Below are 22068 nucleotides of genomic sequence, written 5' to 3'. Positions count from 1 at the left end.
GAAACCATGAAGGCCGTATGACGATGCCGGCATAGAGAAAATGAGATGGAGGTGGGGAGGTGACAAAAATGGCTAAGCGACAGCGTAATAACGACGGCATCGCGACAATGTGTGACGAAACTCTCTGATGTAGATGACGCGAAGACAATTGCTTCACAACTGTGGGATCATGAAGTTAGAAGACAACGACGTAACGACCACGGCGGTATCACGACGACGTCATTAAATAAATGGATGATAACTGTAAAACGACGATGACGTGAAAACGGTATGAGCATAATGGGGCGATTACAAGTACATGACGACAATGACGTGATAACCACTGTATCACGAAGCTTGTTGACGATGATAGAGTGAATACGACAGCAAGATGAAGTTGACTGAAGAAGTTAAGGTAACGATGATCGAATGACGACAATGTCCTCACAACGAGTCCTTGTAGTTGAACCTACTAAAAAGTGGAGCCACTAGGCTGGCGTAGAATGCGTGACCACAATGGAATGATGTTGGCATAGTCACGATTCATTGAAGATAGCATAATTAGGATGAGATGACGAAGAAAGCACATCGATGGATCGATGAAGGCAGTTTGATTACGAAGGCATAACAACAATGGTATGACGATGACTGCGTCACGACGACCCACAACTAGAGTAGGATGTCGAAGTTAGAGATTCGAAGATGGAACAATAACGACGGCATCCCAATAACGGTGTGGCAAGAAATGCATGGTTACAACTGTATGACGAAGATGGCACGATCACGGTATCAGCACAATGGGATGACGGCGAGTGTATTATGACAATGGCTTGACGACCGCTGCATCAACAACCCTGTATGACGACAGTAATGACGAGTGTCCAATGCCAAAGTGAAGATAGATTGATCGCGCGAAGGGTATTGTACGATGGCGATGATATCGCAACAGATGCGTAATAGCAACCGTGTGAAGAAGCATTGACGCCAATGGCATGATATTGGCGTCATATTCGCGATTGAAGATTCACGTTGATGGAATGACGTATGTGGTATGACGATGATGGCATGTAGAAAACAAGATGAGGTTGCTTAATTCGTGATGATGGTAAAACAACAGCGTGGCGACGACACCATGACCACAAGGTGTGACGATGGCATGACCAGAGTAGTATCATAATGTTAGCATCACTACGTTGGAAAGGCTGGGACGCTATCACGACGGCGGTATGAGAAGAAATGCACGACAACTCTGTAAGGACAACACATCGACGACAACAGCATGACAACGGTATGACGACAATGAGGCGACGAGCGTATGATGACAGTGGTGTGACGACGGCTGTAACATAAAGCGAGTATGACTACGATGGCACACCGATGATTATGGTGATGGCAACGACGATGACATCTCCATCATGAGCAATTACCTTGTGTTTCAATATATTCGGCAATTGGGGCCATTGGGTTAGCATAGAAGGCCTGACTGTGACGGAATGGCGACGGCACAATCACCAAGTTGGAGCGAAGACGGCGGAACGACTGCGATGGCATCACGAATGCGAGCACATCTCTAGAGACCCAAGATGGCCCTTCGGTCACTGTGTTGGCGTAAGCGGTAACATCGATAGATAGATAGATAGATAGATAGATAGATAGATAGATAGATAGATAGATAGATAGATAGATAGATAGATAGATAGATAGATAGATAGATAGATAGATAGATAGATAGATAGATAGATAGATAGATAGATATCGCGAAAACGCCTGAAGTGGGAAAAAATTATGTCTGCAATAAAACAGACCAAGATATTGGTCTACATAAAACGCTAGTATTACAAACGAGGTGGTTTTAAGCGATAGGTTTGCATCCGACGTCACATTATCCCCCTGTCTGAAGAGAGCGGCTTTCGTTTTATCAGTGTGCGGCAGTAATGAGTTACATAAATACAAATTCTGCAGTGACTAAAGCATTCGTTGCAACTTCTTAGCCATCTTGATCATGTTAGCCGTATAAGTCGTATCAGAAATCAAGTAGCGTGGTATGCATAAATAATAGAGTTGGTGTCGGCACCCTGCCTTCTCTTCTTTACCTTGGCCCATTATTTCCCGCACTTTGCAATAGCAAGTAACATATGAAAACAAAATATTCTTTTATGTGTCTTTTGGCGCAACGTACCGCTACGACGCTCCTCGAAACGATATTTTCTTCTTTGCGACAATTCTAACCATACACAATGTCGCAAGAAGACCACGGGAACTAAATGTACTGAAGCACTCAGCGAGGTTGGCGGCGCCGACCGAATGACTAGCGTGGCAAAGTCCCTACCGACGACCGCACCACCGCATCTTCGTAACATGGCGGGGTGAAGGAGGTCTATAACCTTTCTGACACTATATTTTGAATACATATCTTCTTGACTCTATTACTTCACGCCCGACATATTCAGGCATCAAAGAGCCCCACCAAGGAATAGTGTGCCGCCGCAGCTAGTTTTAGTGGGCCGCCATCCTGTTTGCCAAACAAAAAAAACGTGTACAAATGCATTCAATTATTTGATTGAGAAGATTTCTCAGAGCACTTATTGGCACGGCCTTGGCCCAATATTGGCGCAATGGCCGTTTGCATTCGGAAGTCAAATACGACAGCAATACCTCCGCAACTGCAGAAAAATTAAGAACGACAGCCACTACTCCTTTTGCTGCCACTACCACTACTGCTACTAAGATGACTAGCTCTGCATTTTATATTGCCCTGGATTCACTTGGATGTATAATCCCTCAGAGAGTGTTCTAAGAGTCCCAAGGGCCGTGGTTTGCTCTATTCAGGAACTCCTAATGGCTATTTCGCCTGAAGGATGCGAATTATTTAGAGAATATGCGCCAATGCTCCACATGAAGGAAGGAGCGCACTCCTAAGGAATCTCCGAATGACCTGTTAATCATGCCCGTTCCTCAATGGGCAAAGACGGCTGTGAGCCAGCACAACCTCTGGGCTCGCTCCAATTATTCCTTTGCCATCTAATTATGTGCGCTAAAAAGAGGAAGCACTCTCACACAAATAAAATATGTATTCGGTGTTTTAAAACTTGATGTAAACCCTTAAAGTGGCTTACGGCATATGAACATTTAAAAAAGAACAGTATCGGTAAGGTGGTGTGGCGGAATTGACGACATTGTTCATTAGGATCTTGTTAATCACGTGTGCGGGCACTTTGTTTCTTCAATGAAAAGTAAAGCCCGTTACACGAAATGAAAACTCAAGCATCGAATCTGGTGGTCATTTTCTCAAGGTTGAACTCGCGCTTAGCGCGTTTTTCTTCAATGCCTTTCCTGTCGTTGTCCTGGTTTCGCTAGATTCGAGCTTCGGTTTCAGATTGCGGACACTCTTGGATTGCGCGAGGTTGTGATCAAACCACCTCCTGTCACACGCCTTGCAGCTGTGGCCACACTCACGGTGAAGCAATTCTCTCCAGAACCATCCAGCAGCACCCTCCCCAGGAAGAATCGCTGCGCTGACGTCTCTGCTGGGCCTCCTACTCTTTAAGCGGGGGGTTAGCTTGCCTGTCCTGGCGATTGGCTTGCGCTGCCTTCTCTAGAATGTGGCGGTCGGCTTGCCTCCACCGGCGCTTGGCTTGCGCTTCCCATTCTCGATCCTCGGCGGAAGCGGATTCCCTGCACTGGCGCTTTGCTTGCGCTTCTCGCTCTCGAAGCTCAGGCTTGGCGCGACGTCAGCGCTGCCGCTCTCGTGCGAGGTCCCGCATTTGTTGTGGGCTTCTTCATCAACAGTACATTATCCTCGATATGTGTGTGCCCTTGATCTTCATCACGCGCGTGGACGCGTCGTGTATATTCTGACGGTAACAAATAGTTTGAAAGAAGAGGAAGAGAATGGCAAGCAGAAGGATATAGTAGTTGGTCAGGTGCTCCGGAACCTGCCCGCCTGCATCGGACAGCGGACAATGAACTGCGAAGGCTCGAATTAGAACAGCTCCGCTGTTAAGATAGAGCTGGCGGCATGAGAGCTCCATTGAGGGATCCACAACTTACAGCGTATGTGTGCATGTGACACGAATGTGCCCCAAGCTGGCACTCAAGACGCTCCTATAAGCCTATGGAGGTGCATCTTTGGTACTCACGAAGACAATGTAGGCACATGCCAAGCAATGAATGCTCACGTGGTGAAGGCAGTAATAACTTCGACAATATGCACGACATCAAGCAACGTTACATGTGCTTGGGACGTCACAGTGGGTTGAAATACCGCTATAGGGCTATGGAAATTCTAACCCGTTGGACGTTAACCTCTTAGGTGGTGGCAAACATGCCCTCCTGCGCACAGTCTTTAATAAAAAAAATACCAGTTGTCTAAAGCCAGGTTTGCTTCAACGCTGCTTTGCTGACCGCAGGCTTACAGTGAAAACGTTGATACGCACCTGTAGAATTATTGACTTGGCGATGCGCATGTTCTTCATGAAGCACCTTGTTCGCAGGCCGTAAATTTGGCTTTCTAACCGACGGTACATCCGCAAACTTTTTCCTGGCTCTGGTGGCTGTAAAAGAGCGAAACGCAAATGAAGATGAGGACTGCATAAATGTCTGTATTTGTAATTGGGGGAAATCGTGAAGATAAAAACGCGTAGGAACATACACACGATAGAAAAGAGCACTGATGTTAGGGATATGATGGAAAACAATGCACTAACGCACAGAATGTTATTAGTTATTGCACCTAATGTACGGAGCTGAAAAGAAATGAAAATGTATAAATCATTTTTCAAATTACAAGAAACGCGCTTCCTTTCTACGCAGAAATGATACCGGTCGAAGTGATGAAATTTTAAATAAGGAGGGCAATGTGCGTCAGATAGGCTGACCACCTTTCCGTGGGTGAACCTACTTTCAACAGATGTTTAAGCCTCGGGCAAGTACATCGCCTCTAGCCGTTCTATGGGCACGCGGTGGGGACAATTAAAACAAGATATGTTAAGGTTGCGTTTGGTGCAGTGGGTAGCCAGGAAAGAGTTATGTTTTGCTGTGTTGTCACAGACAAGCCAGAACGCCCTTAGAAGGTCCAATTTAGTTATGCCAAAAGCATGCGACTGGTCCCGCTGCAGCGTTGCATATACATTTATGGGGTCTTCCGTCCTACCGCTATGTATTTCTTTTTTTCTTACTTGCGCTGCCTTATCATTCGTTCTCCTGTTCTTGCCCTCGTTTAGCATTAAAACGAGATGTACATAAGAGGAATTTGCGGTAATGACGTTACACGTAACAGTGAATCGGAATTTGGAAAAATATATTGATCAAGTGGCCGTAGAATGTTTTGTATGGTGTTTTGTTGAAGTAAACATCCGCAGGCCCTAGCGGGGAATCGCCTTTCGAAACGGAAAATATGTCTGACTCGTATTCATTCCCCGCGTTTTCACCTTCCAATGGTTGAGAATGGACGCTCGCCTTTTTCTTCTACCTCTTACCTGTCCTGACTTATCCACTGGTCTCTACTAAAACAACCTGTTACCTTATTATTGGTGGATTCGTTCAGCTTTTCTCAAACTTATGTTATGTTTTGTGCAACTTTGGACACTGTCATTCTAGGCCCATCTTCAAGATTGGATTATGGCTTGTGTTTTATGTCTTACGTCGCAGAATGTACGTATACGTTGTTCTAGGCCCCATCGACTGGCGTCAGTTTCAAGCTCTTTTTGGTATAGGGATGGGTTGAGAAGCATCAAACTGCATTCTGGTTATCGCGGCGAAGCTCTCGGTCGTCGTTTTCAGCTACACGTACTTCGGCATCACTTCAGCGGAGTTTCGCGAATGCGAGCCGAATAATCTTGTCGCCATTGATATCGAGCTGCGGCCTGTGCTGCCCTCCGCTTTGAAACGTATCGACACTTACGATTACTCGTTGCAACGGAGATAATATGTCCTTTCTACGCGTTTAGAGATGCTGCGCGGATTTTGCGGAGAAGTTCTTTGACGCGCAAGGGAATACGCCTTACGCTGTGCTCGAAGAGAACAAGACACGGTCATCGCTGCCTACTAAAAATTAAAAAGAAAAGCCGAGCGCTACGAGCAGACTAATGAAGATGAAGCAGATGAGCTTAATTATTTTCTTTACATGTGGAAGAAAGCTTCCTTAACACCGCCACTGGGACTAGCAAGACGACATGCTGGAACACCAAGGAGTGCATGCGAGCTATTTCCAGTAGACACAAGCTTAGTGGGTAATAGCCAAACATGGCTACTGCTGGCGTGATTTCTCTGCCCAGGGTCAATGTTCCGCACTTCTGTAGACCAGACAAAGTGGCTGAAATGCATAACAAATACGCTATCGTTTCGGCAACAGAAACAGTTGAACAATGTTTCAATAGCTGCTCTGACGCCATTCTGTTTTGTAATGTTCCATAACGAAGTAAAATAAGAAAGAGTTTGACATCGATCCACATACTTTCTGATACCTACTACCAACCCAATATGATAATGTCCATGTTTACATCTTTCATCCCACGGGAAAACGCGTGTTCGCTTTTGATGTTATAGCGGAAGCAGTTTGCAGAACTGCGTTGTCTGTTTCTTTAGCGGAGATACGGATTTTTTTCAACTGAAAAAATGACAATTTTAATAGTTCACGCCATACCAACTTGTGCCTTCAGATTCAGCGGAGTCTAATATCGTCTATCAAATGCCAACACATTTGTTTTACCCAGTGTAGTGGTTTTCTCCTAAAAAATTGACTCGCCATCGCGACCATGCGAAACTGTATGGCCAGCGAAGCTGTTAAAGAACAAATCAAATGCCGTCGATGAAAATATGAAATGTGTTATTGTTTTGCCTAGTCTTAGCACGACACCGTTGTTGAACATTACGATTTTGCGCTCTTCGACGCCTATCATATTCAAGTGCCTCTTCGGGAGTCCTAACTTTACGTGGTCTACACACAGCCGTCTTCCAATGAACAGAATGAGTTGCTATTTAGGTTGAACTTTTATGCATGAAGTTTGGTGACATTACTCACTGATTGGTATGCCGCTGTTGACCCTTTTCCACCAGAACAGGTTATACGAGAGTAATATTTACCGGGAAATCCACGTGGGCAGAAGGAACGGGTCTCGCATAGTTCACAGGGGCCTTACAATCCATTATGCGCTTTTTAGCTTGTTTTATGCGTTTCATTATTGAAATGAATACTGCTGTGTGATGTGTGCCTGATACCAAGGGATGCATGCATTTTATTTCGCCTCAATTTTTGCTTCCTGACGGACACGAAAAATCCCGGCTAACTAGAGGCTAACAGCATCGCTACAAAAAAAAAAAGAACTGAGTGCCTTTTCACTCTGTGAAGAAGGATGACCAGCGAATCTGTCTATGTGGGCCCCTCAATGGCGAACTGCACCTCTGCCGTGGGGCAGCTCAGCACTTCACTATCTTCGGGATCGGCCCACGTATGGGGAGTGCATAACACCTGCTTCACCTCCACCGATAGTCGGCCCGGCATTGCACTGTCTTCGTTATCGGCCCACGTATGGGAAGGGCTTAACGCGCCTGCTTCACTTCTGCTGGGGGTTGGCCTGGTATGGTACAATCTTTGGGATCGGCCTACATGTGCGGAGTGCTTAACGCCTGCACTACCTCCGCCGCGGGTCGGTCTGGCATTGCACTATTTTTTATTTTTTTGTACACGCCAACACGATATTGGGGATAGTAGCCCCTAACAACTTCCATCTTAAAATCGTTACTGTATATACTACATGCAACCTTACATACAGGCAAATGCAAATTTAAGCTGGCCCTGAGCGAAATTTTCTCTGTTCAGTGTAGTGCCAATAGCTAAAATAAGTAAACACGTTTTTGCGTGAGAGTCTACTATAAACGCTCAGATTTCGGTAATTAAGAAGTATAGACGTCAAAAGCACTTTGTCTGCGCTTAGGAAGTGTCCTGGGCGAAAAGACTAATACGGTTCAAAGCTTACTTACATGAAAACCGGCAATATGGCATTAGTCGAACCAGAATAATTGTTATCTTGGTCTGGAGAACCATATGGACGCTTTTATAAGACATACAATACGAGATAGGCATATCGCTACGGTTTATTCTCAGCAAGTGCTTAATGTGTGCGTCACCTCCGCTGTGGGTCGGCCCGGCATTGCGTTGTCTTCGGGATTCTTTTCTACACGCGGACGCGATGATGTGAAAAGTCGCCCTTACTAGCTTCGCTGTGAAATCCATTAGTGTATTTACATGCTTTTGGCAGGCAAATTGGAGGTGACCCTGAGATAATTTTTCGAACTCCAAATCAATGTCAATAGCTAAAATATGTCAAAATATTTTTCCGTGAGTCTTCTATGAACGCTCGCATCTCAGTAATTAGGAAGTGGTGACGTCAAACGCACTTTATCTACGCTTAGTAAGTGTCCTGGGCTAAAACACGACTATGGTTCAAAGCTCGATCACATGCTGCCTTGCAGTATAGCATTAGTAGAACCAGAATAACTTTTGCATAAAATCAAATCAACGGTTTCATGCAGGCAGACAATGCAAGATAATTATATCATTCAGGTTAGGATTTCAGTATTCCCCTTTCAATAAACGTTAGGTGTTGAGACGTTATGTTATTAGAGGTTGGGTCCTCTTCGGGCCGTCCACCTTGCTGCTCGACTAGGGAGGCATCCTTCCTTTTCTTTTGTTCACCGCACTCCTCCCTTGAGCGGTGCCGTACAGGTGTCTCCCCGACGAGAGACAGCTACGACGCAGCACTTTTCTTTTCAGTTACTTCCTATAAAGACACTCCTCTGAGAGGCTTTGACTCTAATGGGTACATCTCATATGATCAACCAGTAAATTGAAGGTACAGAAACATATAGTTGGGTAGGCAAAACTGGCACAGCCGGCAATAAATAACGTACCGTGCGCGTTCACATCCCATAGCAGAAGAACAAGAAAGCAACTAAGTCTCATTGTCTCTCTTGTGAAGCCAACTGAAACACCGTGTTAGAAGACAGTTCTAAAAAAAAGCACTTCTCTGCAATAACAAAGCATTATTTCGCACCAGTTGTGCTTATGACTGCTGCACAATCCCTTCACGCGTTTGCTTAGCGATGACAAGAAATCTCGGGCGCATGTGCTTATAACATGCTCCAAGAAGACGTTTTGGCAGGGATAGGTACTTCTGTTCCCTATGGTCAGCGTACTTTATTTACAAAAGGCAGAGAAACACTGGTAAAGGAGGGCTTCTTTCAATGAAGACTCCATTTCATGACTGAAATCAGTCACCTCGATACTTTGGCATCTTTAAATATTCAACTATAAACTTAGGACAAAATTGACGAAACGTAGACGCATGAGCATAAACGTGACAAAAGCCCAACGGATACCGGACAGAACACGAGCCCTTTGTGCCTGGTATTTTCTGTCTTTGTATGGATCAGTTTTGCTTTTCGTAATTTTGGTACACAAACTTAGGAAGCACTTAGGTGCGTGGGCTGATGGCGCAGGCATGGTAGCGACTAAGCAAGGAACGAGTCAAGAATAGTCCCGAACAGTCAGGAATCGGTTAAGATAACTGGAAAGCTAATATTTGAATTTACGCTTTTAGACAACCTGTACCTCATCTGTTTCACACGCAGGGCGAATGAGTTTGAAACTGCCTGCACTAATCTTGCGGCATGTCTAACTACTTCCTCCCTAAAATTGGACGCATTATATGCTACTGCATCTTAGCGTTCTCTGCGATGCTTTCTTATTACACTAGTGGATGCGCACAGTTTGCGAGCAGCTTTTGTATATCAGATTTCTTGTCCACAGGTGGGCATCGATTTCGGAACACTTGTTCAAGAGCTGTGAAGCGCAATGCTGCGCTGTTTCAGATTGTGCTGCATATGTCATTTCTTAGTCCGCACGTTCCTTAAACAGACACAATCGTTGAAGATGCGATATTTCTCGTGGCAGGACAGTTTTACGTGTCATTTTTGTTATTTCTTGTTTGTCGTAGTTGTTGCAGAGCGATCGAGGCAGCCTTACACCTGCGACTGCTCTTTTTCAAATCTCGTCTCGTGCACGGGTATGAGCAATGTGTGCAACGTATTGTAGGAATAATGCTTCGGTAAACAATGTCCGGTGTCCTCGCCGAGCTCGACGCCAAGATTCGTACATGTGAAGAATAACAGTGAACAGCAAGACATTAGCGTGTCTAGGTTTCCTTACGCCACTAGTCCTTGGTCTGCTCGGCTTTTTTGACTCATCTGTGCACTCAACAAGCTTAGCTTTGCCAGCCAGCATTGTATTTCTTTTCGCTTAGCTCAGCCTACCAAATTTACTATGGAGTTTTATGACAATGCCACCATATCAGTGAACTTTAGAGTGCGCAGACTTCTAGCACTGTGTTCATATCAACAGGACTTGCCTTAAGCATTGAAACTATCGATAACGAATTGCATTTCCGATGCTTATTTTTTATCCAGAAAATTAAAATCTAATTTCAGTTTCGTGGCGAACTGAAGCATATAGGAGAACTGCAACGCAATGGCGCACGGCGGTTTAAACAGTTTACCAGTGGTTTAAAGAAATGAAAACTGTTTGCCATTCTCGGATAATCTTCTTTAAGTTAACTTAAGGTTTAAAGTAATTTGGGAAACCTAATTTTCGCAGGTTTATACGAAATATCAAATTTGGGATAGTTATGTTGCATTCCCTTTGCTTTTAGCAACCAATTAGCTACTTAAAGTGGACATTTACTGAATTTCAGATGTACTACAATCTACAAAAGATCAGTTTCTGTCGTTATTTAGTTTGCTAATCGCCTGATAACATGCAAATATATAATCATACGCAGGCCTACTATTGTATTCATCTTACGCGTGTAGGATTTCTTTATAACCACCCTTGGAAAAGAATTGAATTATGGGGTTTTACGTACCAAAACCACTTCCTGATTATGAGGCACGCCGTAGTGTAGGACTCCGGAAATTTCGACCACCGGGGGATCTTTAACGTGCACCTAAATCTAAGTAGACGGGTGCTTTCGCCTCCATCGAAATGCAGACGCCATGGGCGGGATTCGATCCCCCGACCTCGTGCTCAGCAGCGCAACACCATAGCCATTCAGCAACCATGGCGGGTAGTGGAAAAAGACTAAGCGCTACTTACGTGTCGGTAGCAGTGAGACCGAGAGCCGCAGGCCAGTGCTATCTTTATTTTTGTCAGTTCTAACGTACGACGGCTGTGAAATTCAAGTGATTGTTAAGAAAAAAACATCAAGATAGGCCATTAGAGACGGATGATATTGTAAGGGACAAGTGCGCAGAGTCACACAAGTGACATAGGTTCTCGTGTGACGCACCGTCATGGGTGGTCGAAACTCTTCCCCATATCTCAGGTTAACGAAACGTGTTTAATTTCATATTATTTACACAGGGAAACCATTAAGATCGGAACTCCTTCAGTGCCAGAACTGCTGAGGATGGCAACAAAGTCGACGCCGTGGTAGCGGCAGCTGGATGGTCTATTCTTGCCAGTGTAGACGTCGCTCACTTCTCCTAGTTGCTCGTCAGTGCCTTGTTGCAACGACTGCTGTCAAATGGCAGTTTAAATGACTGAAAAGTTCCGGGTAGTACAGTAAAGCTGTTCGCCAGAGTTTCTGACACCTTAGGAAGTTCGCGCGGTGACCGAGCACCATGTTGTCGTGGACAAATAATTGCATAGAGGATCTAGTTAACCTCCTTGTTAACGATAAGGCGTATCCTTCTTTCCCTTTAAAGGTGTTGGTGTTGCGAAAGAAATGGGAGTGAGGTGCACATCGGATCTTTCAGGCTGCCGGCCACACCGACGCAGCGAAAGTAATCTGCAGCGGAACTAACTTGCCCTTTGGCAGATGTCTTTTTCTATCAAAGAAGAGCCGCGCATACCCACATAGTAATGCTACATTACTTAAGACGTCCCACGATCTACCGAACAGATGAGAGCAATAGGAAAATGTCATCAAGTCTAAGTGTTTCATTCATGCGTTCTGTGTTGAAATTTATGCTAAAGCCCACTACATATGACTTTGCTAATTCGGGCGAGGTCTCACTAATCATAATTTCTAATGGGATAATTTTTGCTGTGTTGGCGGTCAGGTATCGCACTAGAAATAGAAGACATTTAAAATGATTTAGGTGGCGATTCGGAACCTAATTAGGGCCCAACAAGAAATACTGAAGATTTAAAAATGTAGTCTGTTTACGATCTCGTGTGAATGAGAAACGATAATTATTGCGGCCCCATATTTGCTAGAAAAAATGATAAACAATGTGGCAAGCTCTTTATGACAAGGGATATTTAACAGTGGATTCATTGAAGAAAATATATGTTGCTGCTTTGACTTTTGCAAGGAAAATCAATAAGAATGTGCGTTTTGGCACATCCGTAATTGCATAACTGGTTTGTAATGATGCGGTGTGGACCATCAACTTAAGAAATTGGGCACTTCATCTTGATGGGACGCGTAGATGTTGATGCACCAAGCTACCAGAACCTGTTCCGGTGACGAGCTGGTTGCCAAGCTTATGGAGAAGTAACTGCCCGTAAGCCACCTAGGCAAGGAAGTCCGGGTTCCGGGCTACCTTGGCCCGGCTCGCCCAGAGTAGGACGAAGACTTCATGGTGGGGCAAATCAGTCAAGCGATTTTGGAGCTCAACGGGAAGTCTGCGCCAGGTTCCGACACAATTACCACCAAGATGCTGCGGAACTTGACGAACGTTTGATCGAATACCTCACCGAGAAGATCAACGCGACGTAGAATAACGGCAGCGTCCCAGAGCGATAGAAGACCGCCAACGTCGTCCTGATCGCCGAAATCGGCAAGCCCCCGAAGGTGGACAACCTCCAACCCATCTCGCTCACGTCCTGCCTCGGGAAGCAGACTAAGCAGATATCTCGACGAGAACAACGTCTATACTTACAGCATGATTGGCTTCCACGCCGGCCTCTCGTCGCAGGACGCCATGAAGATGATCAAACATCCAATCTTCGATGGCAGTACCAGGGACACCAGGGCCCTGCTTGATACTCCTACATATTTAGGAAGGAACAATGAGGAGCTAGATGCCTCTATATCGGTGGCAGAGGTTTTCGCGGCAGCGCAAACTTTCAAGAAAAATACGGCGCCTGGACCGGACAAAATAACAAACGCCATGATTCGCAATCTTAGCCTCAATGCTTTAACAGGGCTAACAGATCTTTTTAACAAACATGTATGGACTGAAGGAGGTCAAATCCCACAGGCATGGAAGCATGCAGAGATAATTCTAATACCGAAACCAGGGAAACCGAGGGACATAAAAAACCTCCGACCCATATCCCTTACCTCATGTCTGGGTAAGCTTTTTGAAAAGGTTATACAGATGAGACTCACTAGGTACATAGAAAACAACAACCTTTTCCCGGAAACTATGTTCGGCTTTAGACAGCATATGTCGGTACAGGATGTATTTCTCCTACTGAAAGAAGAAGTATTAAACACAGAGAGAGGAAATGCAGACAGATTCATAGTAGCATTAGATATCCAAAAATCTTTCGATACCATCTCGCACGAAAGCATTTTAACGGAACTATCGAACATGCACTGCGGACAGCGTACTTATGAATACATAAAATCCTTTCTAGACAACCGTACAGCCACGATAGGGCTGGGATCCACCCGCTCAGATGTTCTACAGACCCCCAAAAGAGGAACGCCGCAAGGTTCAATTCTTTCACCGCTACTCTTCAATATAGGGATGAAAGGACTAGCGGTGAAACTACAACGGATCCCAAACTTAGGACATGCGATTTACGCGGACGACGTAACTCTCTGGACCGCAAAGGGATCTCTAGGGGAACGTCAGGAAACCCTCCAGAAGGCAATTGGCATTGTTGAGGATCATGTAACACAAGCTGGCATGAATTGCGCCCCGGAGAAGTGCGAACTAATCCGAGTAAGAGCGCCTTATACACGAAAGGACGATAGACTTCCGATAAAGCTTGCTCTGGGAGGTCAAACTATACAGGAGGTATCTAAAGCTCGGATACTAGGACTATGGATACAGGAAAATGGAGCAGTAGGGCACACGATCGCAAACCTCCGGAAAACGGTTAACAGCGTGTCTAGAATGATAAACAGAGTAGCAAGAAACAGAAAAGGCTTCAAGGAGGAAGAGACGATAAGGCTCGTACAGGCATTTATCATAAGCCGTGTAACCTTTGGCCTTCCTTTCCAAAAAGTCTCAAACTCAGAGGAAACTAAAATAAACGCCCTTATACGCACAGCTTATAAGGCGGCGCTTGGTCTACCGATTTGCACTAGCACGACCCTTTTTAATGCAATGGGTATTAGCAACACGTTTGAAGAACTCGTGGCTGCAACACTGATCGCACAACGAGAAAGGCTCAATTCCATGGAGCAAGGTCGAACACTTCTCCGTCGATTAGGGATTAGGGTATCCACTCAGACCGGCACATTGTAACGACCAAACAGAACTACTCCCACCGAACATACGAGCGCAGATCTCTGTGTCCCCAATCCCTAAAAACATGAGCGAGAAATACCACAGACAACGGCGCCTTGCACGGGCCAGGACACTCGAACGCAGGTTCGGTAGAAATCCGGAGGTTTATTACACGGACGCGTGCAAACAGGATAGCAAAACTTTCACTGTGGTTGCCACAAACGCACAAACTACTATTTCCGCAACAGTCAGAACAGGGTCGGTGGCCACAGCAGAGGCTACTGCGGTGGCTCTGGCTATACGTGACGCTGAAAATAGAGCACGTTCTGCGGTAATACTAACCGACTCGCAGTCGGCATGTCGCCTTTTCATGGCAGGCACCCTGCCCAAACTCACCGTCAAAATCCTAGGAAGAAATCTCACGGAACACCACGCTATTACGTGGTGTCCGGCGCACGCCGGAGTGAGCGGTAACGAGAGGGCGGACCGCCTCGCTCGAGAATATAGCATCCGAGCGACGGAACGCACTCTCGTAGAATCTCCGATCACAGCAAAAGATATCTTGGAGGCACAGAGACGAGGAAGGCAACGGTATAGCTTTCCAGACACATCCTTGGACGCAGCGCAAATGCGGGACTGGCGCCGACTACAAACCCGTACATACCCACACCTACTCCTACTACACCACATACACCCCACCCGGTATCCCAACACTTGCCCTTGGTGCGGAGGGCGGCCATCTCTTGACCATATCACATGGTCGTGCCAGAGTCGGCCACAAGAAATCCAATCACCCCTTATGGGGCAAAATTTCAACAGTAGGCAGTGGGAGGTGTGGCTAGCCAGCACGGTGCGGGAGGACCAACTGGCCCTTCTCGACCAAGCCCGGCGTGCCGCGATCGCCAGTGGGGCCCTGGACTGAGGGACCCACCCACTGGACCTGAGTGTGATTTTTTTTCTAAATAAAAGTTTTATACTACTACTACTGTCACGGACCTCGAGCTCGGCCCCAGACTTTAAAACTGCGTCCGTTCGTTCTTGACGGGGAGGAAAGCGAAGCAGCGGATCGGCGACATTTTCTCCGACGAGGTGCTCCTGCAGCCTTCGGGCTGCCCGTCAGAACGCACACCGAGGACCTCCGCCGGCTCGGCATACACAACACCACGGAGGAGATAGCCGAGGCTCAGAAACGGGCGTAGCTAACACCGCTATCCACCATGCCGGCTCGCAGGCATATCCACGAACAAATCGGACTCGCCCCCATAAGGAACTTGTCTGACAACACCCGAATCACCAGAGAAATAGGGGAGAAGATCGCCATCATCCCGTCACCCCGCAACATTCATCCCGTTCACAACGCGGGTCGTCGCAAGGTAAGAGCTGTCGAAGATATTGAAGCAAATGAACAAGAAAAAGATTGAAGCAAGCTTCGTGGACGCCGCCGCGTACTGAGACGGCAAGCCTTTTGCAGTTTGCACCGTGACACGCTAGGCAAAGTCAACAACCATGCTGCGGTCCAGACCATGGACCCCGGGGTGGCCGAGCAAGTGGCCATTGCACTCGCCGTGGAAGACGGTCAGAGAGACAGGGTGTATAGCGATTTGAAAGCGGCTGTCAGGGCATTCCAGAGAGGCCGGGTAGCTTGGTAAGTAGTTCAAATACTTAAATGCGCAAAACACAGCAACAGCTCCCTACACTCCATTCTTTGGTTCTTTGCCCACGTCGGGGCGATTGAGGGGGTTCCTCTGGACCTCAACGAGTGTGCCCACGAAGCTGCGCATGGCTTTATTGACCGTGCTGACCTTGGATCTGGCGACTGTCTCCCCTCCCCGAACACAGTGAAGTTCCTATCACGGACTACGAAATTACTATATTATTTCACTTAGAGAGAAGGGTTTTCCCACCGCCTGACTCCAAGCTAAGCAGTCCGCAGGCGGTCACGCTCAGACTTTTGCAAACTATCTCCTACCCAAATCCAGCGGCCAGTAACAACATTTATCCTGATATTTACCCGAATTGTACTTGCGTGGCCCTCGGTGAGGTTGCTACTTTGTGTCACATGCTCTGGAAGTGCGAGTCGTTGGGCCTGAAGTTCACCAAGGAAGAATGGGACACGCTCCCGCGAAGTCCCATTTTTGAGAACCTAATTGCGGCGGACCAGTGCGCCCGCGATCGGGCTGGCAGGCTAGATCGGTCACTCCCGTCGTGGGATTAGCCGGGTGCGCGTTTTGTCGCATTTTTCTGGACCCAATAAAGGTTTATTCACTTCCTCACTCTCTTACTTATCCACTCATGGGACACATGTGCTTTATGAACTTTTTGCGTGCCCTTCTATTGATTTACGAGTGAGTTGTGCTGATGACTGCTCTTCACACAAAAAACATTTTCTAAACGCATCGGATAAGTCTCAGTGAAACCGTTGATATTGAGATGTTGTTGTGGTACCAGTAAGGTCTTGGTTATGAACAGTGTTCTGAAAGGAAATCTTTGTAAACACAGCCCTTTGTGTTTTGAGTAGCTTAACACAAGCAAGGAAATCAATATCACCTTGACATTTTTTTGCCGCGAAATGAAGCTATTTTCAAGCATGGTCACTTCATTACCAGGCGAGGCGCTTCCGTACTGTCGTGCTTGTGTAATCCGGCACTGACGGGCTTGCATTGGTTTTCGTCGACAGGGCGAGAACACTTAAATATCACTTCACACTAATTTTAGATAATCGATTTCAATGTAAATTCATTCATTCGTTCATACACCGTATTCCAGTACCGCTCGGCTAATTGGACTAGATAATCATACTCTCGCATTGACTTGATAGGCTGACTGCTAATCAAGTATTCGCGACGACTTCCTAGGCTATAAAGTCATTTACAATGTCCAGACAGCGTGTATTTCACAATTTCAAGTCGGAAACTTTCTTAGTATAACCGAATGTATTTTCTCACCAAATATGTCTAAATTTTTAGAAATAAAAGTTCGCTTAACTTGTCGCTACATAAAAACTGATAGTTCAAAATGTTTAAAGCTTTTTATGTGACGATCGCGTATTTTGCGGTCGGGATTGCAGGCAGGTGGTTGGGCGAGAAAAAAAAAACGCTACGTGGCAAAGGGAATACAAAATAATTGCCTATGCACAAATTTGGTACGAGAATGTGTCCCAAGATGTCCAGAAAAAGAGGTCGAAGCAGGTTCCTATACCGATCTTGTATCATGGTGTTTTTTTCCACTGTTTCTTTTGCTCTTGGATCAATCTGCAGGCCTCTGTTGCATGAATAACTAGAATATAGGAAAATAAAACAAGAGCAGTGCTGAATGAACAAATGTGAAACACCTTCAAAGCAGAACGTGTTCTTAACTCAGCTCCGTAATTAAAACAGGTAGTCTAGTGCATCTCACAGTTTCACGTCATCTAATCTGTCACATATGGTACTACGTACCATGATTACGATCATTATTTACTACGCAAATACACATCAGGTATGGGTGATAATATTGCTGGTATAGTAATTGCAGCTTAGTCAACCAGTCTGTGATAGAGAAAAGGCACCTTGCACCCACATAAAATTCCGAAAAGGTTGCCCGCTTACCTCTTGTTAAAATTCACCATTTGGTGAGAAGTTTCGAATCAAAAAGATTTGTTGCTACTAACTTCAAATACTTTCTAAGAACATTTTTACAGATATTTTTGTTCTATAGGTACAGCTTTATTTTCTAAGTGACGCCTCAATGCACACTCTAATTGGGAACTCATACCAAATATAGCCCACCAACCTGCCAAATCCATATTGACATACATGCATATGGCACAAAAACTGATTTATCAGGCTGCAATATTTACTGTTGTTTTATGAAATCACTACCTCTCTGCAGGGAGTTGTCTTGCTGCCACTATCAGCTATATGAGTCAGAACCTTTATAATACGTGCTTTATTCATTTGAAGCCCGTTTATTTTACTTTCGTAGAACATAAGTACAGCAAAACCTGTCAAGATACATCAGTTCGCGATATACATGTCAGTTACACGACATATAGCAGTGACCATTTTGGTAAATAGGAATATCTTTAAAAATCTTTTTTGATTGCTCAGGCTAAGACGCACTTTAGAATTTGATACAGAAGCAACTAATGAGGGTAGCAATGACTATCTAGCAGAATTTCTTCGAGTAACATCGTTAAAAAGAATCATCGCTTTAGAAGTAGTATGATACGCTTTGGCGTACCATTTATTCGTTGCCCGAAGGTTGTATCTCGAAATGATCGGCATCGATATTTGTAGCGCCGTGATATACAGTCGCGAAACTGGAGGCCAAATAACTAAAACATGAGGTTAGTTTGGACAACTGCCAAACAAACAATCTTCAAGTGGTGCGTGGCTCCGCGTTCGCATATAAAACGCGTGCGAATAAATTAGTGAGTCTTTCTGATTCCATACAATTACACTGGGATTTATCGCGTGTGTGATTTGCTCCGCTTCAGAAAATTGTCCCAGAAAAGTGAATCTGCTTATTCCTTCTAACTGGCCATCACATGAACTATTTCTTTGTACAAAAAAGAGATGAACTAAAAGGATCTGTTTACTTTATGATGATGTCGTGCGGCTCTATATATTGTTTGTAGTACAACTTATTTATCTGTGCTGCTCAATTAGTTATGTGCCTCCTTAAACATGACACACTTACTCTCTGATAGTTACACTACAATAAGATGTTTAGAGGCACATAGAAGGAAGGAAGAAAACTACAACAGTAAAACTTCAAGAGAAAGACAACTTTGCATCCGATGCCACCTTGACACCATATACTAACAATAATACAATAATTTTGTCCAACTTGTCGTTCTATGCATTTATTTAATTTATGAGGATACCTCAGTAGCCAAACGCGAGATGTTGTCGATGCAGCTTAGGATCTAGATGACGCAATGACTTCTTTGGTTTTCATAAGAGCACTTGAATCAACAGCGCATTCAGGAATAAATGAGTTGAACTAGCTATGGCTAAGGAAAGCACAATATATTTGCATTATTTTTGATGGAAGGTTACACAATAAACGAAGGAACGCAATATTTAACCTTATTCACAAGAATGAGTTATGCTACAGTTCTTAGTAGCGCCAAATTCGAGCCAATATTCTATTCTGCAACTATTATTATGAAACAGGGCCAACAGCTGGTAAATGCTACCTACGAACGATATGTCCTGAGAATTTGGCGCCTAAGAAGTGAAATCAATTCATCTGAAAAGAACTAACATTGGAAATTTTTTTGCAGGATTAGTGCTGCAACCAAAATCTGTCACTTGTTCGGCCTTTGTTGTTTTTCAGCCGTTGTCACAGATTTTGCTGCAAGCTGCGCGGTCAACCAACAGTGCAACGCTTCATGAAACAAGCAGCAACCAATGCTCTGTTCAACTTTTTTTGCCAATATTATCGTGCAATAAAGAACTGCGCATACTTTTTATCAAAAGTCAAGAACCCTTTGATCCTTCTAAGCGTTCATAAAAAACTATTTCGCTTAGAAAATGCATCGTAATAAGTTTTATCAACCAAGAATGATGTACTGGAAATAACACTTACTGCTGCACCTTTCCATGCACTTTGTGCATGTTGAGAACTTGTTGTCATTTCCTCCACAGAAACCGCGTTTGTACTGATGGCACGTGTTTGTCTTGGGATTAAAATGCCACGATAAACGGAAGGGACTCTTGCATGGCACCGGATGCGGGAGGAGGCTGCAGAGACTTACTGGCTTTTTAGTAGCTGCAAGTACGTAAGAGTAATTCGTCAACCTATTGAGTCATCGCCAGTCCAAAGTATCGCATGACGTGGACATGTCAAAAGCGGAATATCAGAAAAAGAGGGAATGAGTCAGTAGACTTTATGATTGTATTATTTTATTTATTGCCCAATGAACCATTTGGCTTTATGATAAATTTGTGTAGGATGGTTTTCTGGGGATGGAATTTACTGCGCGGTACAAGTGGTGGGTGCCAAAGGTGTTGCATGTTTATTAGGTCGCATTTAAGGCTTACAACTTGCAAACGCTTACAAACGTCTATGACACATGCACAACATCATTTTGTAGAAAGTACAGTTGAGAAAGCGTTTTCTTATCGCCCATGAATACGCATGTTGAGGCGTACTGTATTCACCATTATTGTTTGAATAGGAAATGCGCGCCTACTATACGTCGGGAACTGATGTTTCGCTTAACCTACTAATGAACCTACTTACAAACTGGGAGATTCCATGCTCAGGAAGGTTAACGAAATTAAGTACTTAGGTGGTCATCTAACTGCTGATCTGTCCTTTTCCAGCCATATTGATATGACCGTCAGGAAAGCCTGGAAAATGCTTAGCCTACTTATACGAACCCTTAGAACTACCCCTCAGGTTCCTAAAACCATAGCATATAAGTCGCTGGTAAGGCCGCAATTAGAATATGCCACCGCCTTGTGGGATCCCCACCAGCGGTACCTGATTGATAAGTTAGAAGGCATACAAAACCGCGCTGCCAGGTTTATATCAAAGCAGTACTCCAGACACGCAAGCATAACAGCAATAAAGAAACACATCGGACTAGATCCGCTACAGATAAGACGCCAGAAGCACCGACTGAAACTTCTGCACGCAATATACACTGACGCGACAAGCATTGACAAGCTAAAATAACTTAAAACATCCCACTATATCTCAAACAGAAGAGACCACAGTGAAATTTCCTGCCAAACGGACTACATGAAGTTTTCTTTTTTTTCCCCGCAGTATTTCTGAATGGAATAAGTTGCCAGTTGAAGTTGTGAGTGCTCCTCGGGATGCATTTTTAAGACTAATCAATGATTTGTAATTGCAATCGTCTTCCAAACCAACGTCTGCAGTCTGAATGAACTTTTTTCTTGTACTGTTTTTGTACTGTTTTTCTTGTACTGTTTATCATGTACTTTTTTCATGTACTTATTTTTATCTTGATGCATTGCTCCTTTGTCATCCCTCCCTTTTGTGTGATTATATTCTCGTGCTAGTCACTTCATGTTGTACCCACTCCCCTGCTATAATGCTTCGGCGCTGCAGGGTGTACTGTAAATAAAATTTAAAAAAGCATTTTACCACAGCTTGAAGACATCAGAGTTTTAGCGGAGACGCGTTGAAGCGATTCTGAATATGAGTATGATTTTTAGGTTTTTTTATCAACGCAAATTAGAATTTATGCTTGTTTATGTATACTTACGTGTGCAGGTTTCCTGGCACTTCACCTCTGTGTTGAATCGGTTGCTGTTTCCGCCACAACCGCTAAAGAAGAACAGCTTACAAAAGCCACTTCGTGAGTCATAATACCAGGAGGGATACTTTGCTTCACATTTCCCAACATCTGGCGGTTTCCTACAAATTTCTGGAGGTACTTCTTTCCCGAAAACACCTGGAAGATCCATTTATTTGATGTTAAGAGCGCTATTATTATCGTCAGCAGCAGGAGCACCATATCTTTAGTGTCACCGTAGAACCAAGGCCTCTCAATTAACGCTGTCCTACGATAACTGATTCCAACTTACGCCTGCAGATTTACTCTACTTATCACCCCCCCCCCTTAAACTAAGTCCCCCTTCACGGGCACTCTCCTTCCATCAG

The 22068-nt window shown here is 44.8% G+C and overlaps 1 protein-coding gene across 3 annotated transcripts in view; it reads right to left on the bottom strand.

Moving 5' to 3' along the window:
* LOC142587946 (actinia tenebrosa protease inhibitors-like) overlaps window positions 1-22068 on the bottom strand; it is a 73119-nt gene that overhangs the window by 48051 nt on the left and 3000 nt on the right. The window contains exons 2-4 of one of the 3 annotated variants that reach the window (XM_075699334.1): window positions 21671-21859; window positions 20020-20202; window positions 4416-4532 (exon numbers count right to left, since the gene is read on the bottom strand). In XM_075699334.1, the coding sequence (XP_075555449.1) occupies window positions 4416-4532; window positions 20020-20202; window positions 21671-21859 (489 nt within the window). Of the gene's footprint in view, window positions 1-4415; window positions 4533-7959; window positions 8227-8889; window positions 9093-20019; window positions 20203-21670; window positions 21860-22068 lie in introns of those variants that run through there. The other 2 variants (XM_075699335.1, XM_075699332.1) reach the window with 2 other exon arrangements.

This window comes from Dermacentor variabilis, chromosome 7 (assembly GCF_050947875.1).
Source record: "Dermacentor variabilis isolate Ectoservices chromosome 7, ASM5094787v1, whole genome shotgun sequence".
Lineage (NCBI taxonomy): Eukaryota > Metazoa > Arthropoda > Arachnida > Ixodida > Ixodidae > Dermacentor > Dermacentor variabilis.
Note: the sequence above shows the minus strand (reverse complement) of the source record. Positions and strands in the feature narration are given on the sequence as shown.